This window comes from Pimephales promelas, chromosome 17 (genome assembly GCF_988280905.1).
Source record: "Pimephales promelas chromosome 17, fPimPro1.hap1.1, whole genome shotgun sequence".
Taxonomy (NCBI): domain Eukaryota; kingdom Metazoa; phylum Chordata; class Actinopteri; order Cypriniformes; family Leuciscidae; genus Pimephales; species Pimephales promelas.
In genome coordinates, this window is record NC_142785.1 from 24,778,495 (window position 1) to 24,786,334 (window position 7,840).

Here is a 7,840-nt window from a genome sequence, read left to right on the forward strand (position 1 = left end):
ATTGTATGTTCTTGGATATTAGGACATTACAACAAATGTTGTTGAAACTTTTAATATTTTATTTTAAAAGTTTTTCTTTTCAACTTATCAAGTCAAGACAACATCTTTTAAAAAAAAATTAATTACTAAAAATATTTTTTCACATATAATGCAGGATAAAAACAAGAATGTTTCAACGCATGTTGCACTAAAGATTACCAACTGATAGTACCTCTTTCAGATTTTGTTTTCTTGTTCTATAATATTCATGTAAGGAAAAAAACAAGTAAAAGCTGTAAAAAAAAAATCCGATGGAACATTTAAAGGAATGTGTAGATACACTCCCTGAGACACGTATGGTGCATGGGTGTATGCATACTGTATCTATATTTAAGGATTTGTATGTAATTGTATAAGTGCAAAGGCATGTTTCATTGCATTTGAGTGACCCACATTTGGCCTCTTTACAAACTGAAGTATCCTAAAAATTCATTCAGTAGAAATATGGACAGCAGACACAGAATTGGGCCTGTAAAACAGCAAGGTAAAGAAAAGGGAGATTTTTAGCATTATAAACATGTTTTATAAGATCATTTAAAAATCTGATTTTTAAATGAGTTTTAATGCAGGTGTAAAACTTGAAAACAATATATGAAAATCATTCATGCGTCTACACTGATTGACTTACCTGCGAGATGGACATAACTGGAAGAGTGTTGTGCTGTATACAGAGAGTTATGTGGTTTTAAAACAAATGTTCTTGAATATCAAACTTGAATCGTGCAGAAAAAAAAAAGTTAAATACCTCTGACTTGAAACTCCATGGTCAGGATACCTCCATTTGGATCAGGTTCAAATTCGGTGTTTCTTGATGATGTACATGGAGTCTAGGATGGTTAAGAAGAGTCTTAGTGGAGCTGGTAGTCTATATAAAACTACAATAGCATTAAATTGACACTGATACTCACTGGCTGACAGAACAGCTTCTCCCCATCACATACTTGGACCTCACAGTGGAGCCACACAGTGGACACTTTTTCTAGCCGCTGGAAGCGGAACGAATTGAACTTGAACATGGACCGACTGTCTTTGGCATTTTCAAATATGGTGACTGTGTTGTCTAAGGAGCAGCTGTTAACCAGGAACATATATATTACCCAGTGAGCAGTATTGAATCACAATGACACGCATTCTACCTAATATGTTTGAATTGAAAATAAAATCTTACCTGTTCAGAATTAAAGTCCACCTTTTCTTGTCTGTTGAATATGGCGTTGGTGTTGCCCAGCAATTTGTTATTACTACTTTGAATCTATGAATATTAAAGAGAGAGTCTTTTTAACTGACTATGTGAATCAAATGTAGACTCCTTTCTTTTGAGCAACTCACCTGTTACTCAGTCCTTTTGCTTCAATGCCAATGAACACCTCTGATCCGATCTCGGATGTGTCAATCACATACGGCGCATCTTTTGCATAGAGGAACTTCGAGTTCTACAAACCACAAAATTCACCCAAAAAAACATAACGTTCAGCATAAAGTCAAAGTTATACACAGTTAACATTTGGGAGGAAAAAATATATATATTTCATATAGGTATATATATTATGATTCCACTATATCTATCTATATATGTAATTATTAGGGCTGTCAAACGATTAATCGCGATTAATCGCATCCAAAATAAAAGTTTGTGTATTGTGTTTACATATTACACATGTGGGTGCACTGTGTATAATTATTTTGTATATATATAAATACACACACATGCATGTATATTTAAGAAAAAAAATATTATTTATATATAAAATATTTATATTTATATATAATATAAATTATATATAAATCTATTTACATGAAAATATTTCTTAAATATATACAAGCATGTGTGTGTATTTTTATATATATATATATATATATATATATATATATAATTATACACAGTGCACCCACATATATTATGTAAACACAAACTTTTATTTTGGATGTGATTAATCGCGATTAATCATTTGACAGCCCTAATAATTACTGAACAAATGTAGTGCACTACACAAAAAACCCAACAAATTTGACCTTTTTACAAAATGTCACATAAAATGGCGAGCAAACGTTCCATTTGTCACCTACTTTCTTCATTACAGGACACTTTTGAGAAAATCTGAAGTACTCACTGTGAAAACGTTCATAGACAACTGAGACTTAAAAGAACCTAAACTCCCGTTGTTGACATAAACTGTTGCCACTCTGGAAGAAGCAGAGGGTTTAGTAAAGACGCTGCAAGTCAAGGGTCAGAATGCACAGGTTCCATGAAATCTACACCTGCTGGACTTGACATCAGTGTAACAGGCTCTACCTTTGGCTAAACACGGCATTGTTGACCAGATAAGCCGCTTTATAAGTGCAGCTGAACGTGTAGTTGACAGGCTGGTTCCGGACAGTGAGAGAGGAGTCATTGGACACAATTGAGTTGTAGAATATGTACCGGGGGTCTTTGCCTCCTACATACTAAAAAAGAAGGTAGATACATTTTTAGCGCTATTTTGAATGAAATAACAAGTCGAATATATCAAACCAATCAAACGTCTCACCTCAGACATGGTGCCGCAGTATGAGTGATTCTTAGGAGTGAGGTCTGGGATGGTAAAGCGATAGAAGCCCGGAGTGTTAATTCCAGTGTAGCACATGCCGCCCAGGGACAGCTGGCCAATCTCCCATCCATATGGACATTCTGGCACGTTTGCAATGATGGCATTGGGAAAACATGACACCATCACGTAATCTGAAACAGATGACAAATTGGTCTGTCAGGCTTAACTAGCCGATTAAATCATGCAAACCATAAATACGCGGCCCTTTGATCCGCACTGGCAGGAAATGTTTAAAATTTGATGCTTATTTTACATTTACCAGCTTTCTGAGGTGCACAGGCCCACGTCATAGGGAGGAGAATCAAGAGAACACCAACAGCTGCCATTTCTTAACGCTGAACAAAGAGAATTGCACCGTTACATTTACATAAAATATCTTTAGACGTGATACAAAATTCACTCATAATTTTCGAATTATTTTCAAGGCTTCGTATTTGTCCCATACCAATGCAGAATCCAGAAGAAGTGTTCATTAAAGACAGCACAAAAGCTACTTTATAGGTCCACAGGTAGGCAGTAACCCCCCTTGCTTCTTTGGTCAGCCAGTCTGGTGAGGCCTTTTTTGGTGATAGCATTGTGAAGGAAAGCACAAAAGCTCTCTGTCCTGGCCAGACATTGACTTTTAAATGATCAACGTCTCAAGGGGAAGACCATGTTCTCAGCCATCTCTCCGTAATGTTTTAGCCCTTTATATGCATTGCTAGTATAAACTTGTTGGTCTCATGGTTTCATTCTCACCTGCAACTTTTGGGTTCTACTCAAACATTTTAGAGAGTTTGAAAAGCTTCCAATTTAGACTCACTCCAGGTTATGTAATACTTAGTGGATTGCCATTAGTAGTTATCTAATGCACCAATCGTGCCAGACACAGTGTCATTAAGGTCAGTCTCATTGTGCTAAGCCAAAACAGATCCAAGAGTAATACAGCTGTGCACACTCTCAATGCTCTTTATCTTGAGGAAAATGACTCACAAAAGGAATCATTAACCCATAAATGCATGAATATTCTGGTAATCATTATTACATATACTGGTCTTTAGCGGCCCGGATCTATATCATGTTTGATTGCGTTCAGGACTCGGTCTGCAGTAAATCACTGAGCCGTTTCAAGTTTTGCTGATGATACTTCCTATTCTTTTGTTTTCTGCCTGCAGTAACAATGAGGGAAACGTCACTTCATCATTGTGTGTCAGACATTGTCATCTTGTGGAATAAACGTGAATTGCACTTATTGAGTCATAAAAGATTCAGTTATTGTTGAGCAGAAAAAAACTCTAATTTTCTACAAAACATTTTCTACAAAAAATAAATGGGAAAACAGGAATTATTTTATATAAAAAATAATATTGTTATGGATTGATTGAGGAATACAAAGAAGGTTGATGTCTAACTTTAAAAAAATGCACAAGGAGGGGTAGTGAATGACGTCCCGGGTCACTAAAGACCTGGGGTATGCATTTTAGGGTTAAAGCTCCAAATGTCAAAAACAAATGTCAAAATTTCCACTTTTGTAGAGTGCAAAATAGGAGCAAAATATCATAACAATAACAAAACTTTGTGGTATAGACAGCCCTCAACCCCTTCAGGAAGTCACAATGCAGTGTAGGTCAGGAAACAAGCGTTTTCTGGAACCACATGAGTCAGATGGCGGCAAGAGCACATAGATTTGTGATATACCACCCAAGTTGTCACCTATATGAACTGGAACTGTCACACTCCACGAAAACATCACACTGGGGAACAAGCACACAAAGGGTCTTTAAGATTTCCGTGATCAAACATACGAGAAAGAATGTATGGATGGGGCCTATATAGATCAAGATGGCCTCCAGATAAGGCAAGAAGCCTGAAGACAAGCACACACAATCTGATAGTCAAAGGATGTGCCATTGACAGAGATTCTGTTTCAGTCTCTAAGGAAAGCAGGGCACTTTAGAGAAGCAGCATTTATCCACAGACAGTGTGTCTCCTTCAATTTTAGGACAGGAGACTATCCCCGTTTAGCCTTTCTTCATGTGTATGAATCACGATTCTCATGAATACAGGGTCAGCCAGTTTAGTTTGGTTGCTAACGATGTCAATAGATTTAACACAATTAAAACTTAATCTCTGTGTGGCAGACAGATGTGTTTCAATCCCCATAAGGCACTGTGTTAAATTATAAAGACAAAATTATGGCTCACTGTCCTCTGATGCATAGATGAAGTAAATTAAGTAATTTTTAATATTAAAAGAACTTGTATTATTTCATACAAGGACCAAACAAATAAAACAAACACAAATTGTTTTGAACAAAAATATAATTCATGCAGCAATTTATATGCATCTTTTAAGCAAAGCTGTGAAAACTATTAAGTATTAACTATTAACTATTATTGCTTTTAGAGAATATATCTTGAATATTTTATTTTTCATAACATTTTCATGAACAATCTAAACATTATTAAACCATATGTAAAAAAAAAAAAAGAATTATATAATAGTGAATATATCTTATATTTTGTGTTGCCAATTTCTTTCTTTCTTTCTTTCTTTCTTTATTTTTACTTATCTTGTAAGGTTATTAATTTCATTTATCTTGTTCTAAGGATTTTTTTATTAACGAGACAAACATACACCTTAAAGTTTGCAGTATTGTAAAAAGAGTATAGTAGGCCCTGATCATAAACAACTATGTTTTATTTTAGAAAAAAAAAGTCAGGTGATGTTACAGAGAGATACAAGGAGTGTGTATTTTATGTGTATTTTGTCACTAACAATGTGTAATTTATACGATCAAAATATGCAGAGCCAAAATTAGCCAATTACAACTGCTAATGTAAAATGATCAGGTGCAGATAGCAAAGGAACAGATATCCCACGTGATAAAATTATAGAACAGCAAAGGCGACTTTCACTAGTGGTCATTACCATGAGAATAAAAGCGACCACTGGGATACATTAGAGTGCAATGCCTAAGAGGAAACTATGGCAGATGCAAATCAACTCTGAGGCCCAGAGCCCAGGGACAGCTAGTGTTACAGCTGCCTATTGAAGAGCCTTCCAGGTGTTCAAGCTGTTCAGATGCCCCGAAACTTGAAAAAATGTATGCCTATTAACAACAAAAATGTTGAATTTGTTTAAAGAACTAGATTGTAGCTTTATATGAGAATTGCTTGACAGTGCAAAACTCCTGTCCAGGATTCTTCACAGTCAAAAGTCAAAAGAGGCTAGATAAATATCTGTATTCTGGTTGCTAGATATGACTTGGACCCCTCTTTAAGTCGATTTTAATTTGATGAAAGTCAGTATTTGTAAGAGAGACTTCCACATAGAATATTTATTACTTTTCCAGTGACAAGAAGGTTATGTCCTTGAAACCCAAACTCTTTTCCAAAGGATAAATGTTAGTATACACACTAGCATAATTAAAGAGGAACGTGTCCAGAATATATATCCAAATGTTCTTGTTCCTTTGTGAATACACAATTAAGACCCAGCAGGAAGTCTGGACAAGACTTAAAAAGAATGCTTGGAGACATCAACACTGAGTAAGGTGAATTCCATGCAAATAGTAATTCTACCATGGAGCTTAATCTTTTTCTAAAGGTCAAGCGCATACAATGTTTCATTTAATGGGCAGCGATCATCTCCTAGATGTAATAATCCACACTAAAGACCTATTATGTCCCTTTTTAAAAGATGTAATATAAAGGCCTGTTCACACCGGGACGAATTTTGCACGCGATATTCGCCGATGTTTAACGCCTCGTGACTAAATAAAGGGCGTGAATGTGAGTGTGCACACCGAAGGGTAAAACGGCACGCGTAAAAGCGTAATTTTTAAAAAAAAAACGCCTCAGGTTCGTTTTTTTAGTTTGACGCGCCGCATCAAAAACTATCTGACCAATGAGATTGGTGCTTTTGCTCACATGTTTGGAGCTTCTGAAGTTACGGTAAAACACAACTTGGGGGCGCTCAAACACAAAACGGTCTTGCCGAGCACACATACGGAACGGTGAAGAAGATATACGCCAAGTAGCGTCGTCGTCGTCTACACAGCCAAGAAGAAGATGAGGAAGATGCGAAGCAAGTTGAATGTAGAGCTGCTGGTCTCGTTGGTGTTAGAACATAAAGAACTATATGACAAATGCGGCAGCGACTACAAACATCTTGATAAAAGAGAACTGTATGGAGTATTGCAGAGCAAATGGATGCCATCTAATGTTAGGGAATGAATTTGCAGGTTCACTCGGCTCATCGTCAGTGAAAATCGCTTTAAAAAACGAGTTAAAAAACGCTGGCGAATAACGCGCGCTGATATTCGTCTGGGTGTGTACAGGCCTTAAGTCTCAGGCATCCCCAAAATGTGTCTTTGAAGTTTCAGCTCAACAGATCAATTATTACACCATGTTGTAAATGCCCATTCTGAGCGGAAGGAAAAACTTGCTGTTTTCGTGCATGTATCTTTAAATGCAAATGAGCTGCTGCTCCCCACCCTGCTTTCCAGAAGAGGGCGGAGCCTTAACAGTTTGTGCCTCCTCCCATACTCTACCAAAATCTAAAACAACTGTTAGGTTTTTTGACTATCGTTTCTATTGTGGTCATCACACTCAAGTGACATTCCACTTCTTCATCATCATGAAAGTTTATTATCTGCATGCATTTTAAAGCCATATCAGGCTAAACTTCTGATGGTTCTCTGAGCGCACACATCCAAATCAAGCACACAGACAGCTGGATTAAATGCGGCGTCAGACATGAAATCAAGAATTAAACTAAGATCTTATTGCACTTAAATTGTCAAACACAAAAGATTATCTTCAAAAACACACGTTGTGTCTGAGAACTTAGGGAAAGTATTTTCATGTGTATATTAGCTCTGTGTGCGTATTAAAGAGAAATCAGTGTACACGTACCTTCTGCTATTTGTGTTGTTAAAGAATTAAAAATTGACCATACTTACTTTGTTTGCCTAAATTGATCATTTTGTGGTGAACAATTCATCCATGCAAGTCAATCCACACACAAACTTTTTTGTGACAGTAGACAGGCTGCCTGTGTGTTTGCAAGCATTGACCGCGTGTGAAAAGAGAAATGGCGAGGAGGTGCATTTTTGGTTGTGGCACTCACGGGTTAGCGAGTTACACGCAAAAGGCTTGTTCTGAAAAAAAAAAGTGAAGAAAAAAAATTCTTGCTCTGAGACACTGCTTGCTTATGATTAATGGAATTAA

The 7,840-nt window shown here is 36.5% G+C and overlaps 1 protein-coding gene across 1 annotated transcript; it reads right to left on the reverse strand.

The window, feature by feature from the left end:
* Nucleotides 1–376: 376 nt before the first annotated feature.
* tectb (tectorin beta) lies at nucleotides 377–7,824 on the reverse strand. The gene is made up of 11 exons (XM_089122242.1): nucleotides 7,573–7,824; nucleotides 2,887–2,962; nucleotides 2,568–2,758; nucleotides 2,333–2,484; nucleotides 2,151–2,223; nucleotides 1,369–1,472; nucleotides 1,208–1,291; nucleotides 948–1,110; nucleotides 785–866; nucleotides 668–700; nucleotides 377–508 (listed from the first exon to the last, which is right to left on the reverse strand). The coding sequence occupies exons 2-11, from the start codon at nucleotides 2,951–2,953 to the stop codon at nucleotides 444–446; spliced, it is 1,014 nt and encodes a 337-aa protein (XP_088978368.1). The 5' UTR covers nucleotides 2,954–2,962; nucleotides 7,573–7,824; the 3' UTR covers nucleotides 377–443.
* Nucleotides 7,825–7,840: the final 16 nt, after the last annotated feature.

Excerpts from the sequence above, each read along its gene's own strand:
- tectb (XM_089122242.1), bottom strand. The coding sequence starts at position 2,953 with ATGGCAGCTGTTGGTGTTCTCTTGATTCTCCTCCCTATGACGTGGGCC. Across the intron at positions 701-784 it reads CATGGAGTTTCAAGTCAGAG|CACAACACTCTTCCAGTTAT; the intron begins GTATTTAACTTT and ends CTCTGTATACAG. Across the intron at positions 509-667 it reads CAGTTATGTCCATCTCGCAG|GCCCAATTCTGTGTCTGCTG; the intron begins GTAAGTCAATCA and ends GCTGTTTTACAG.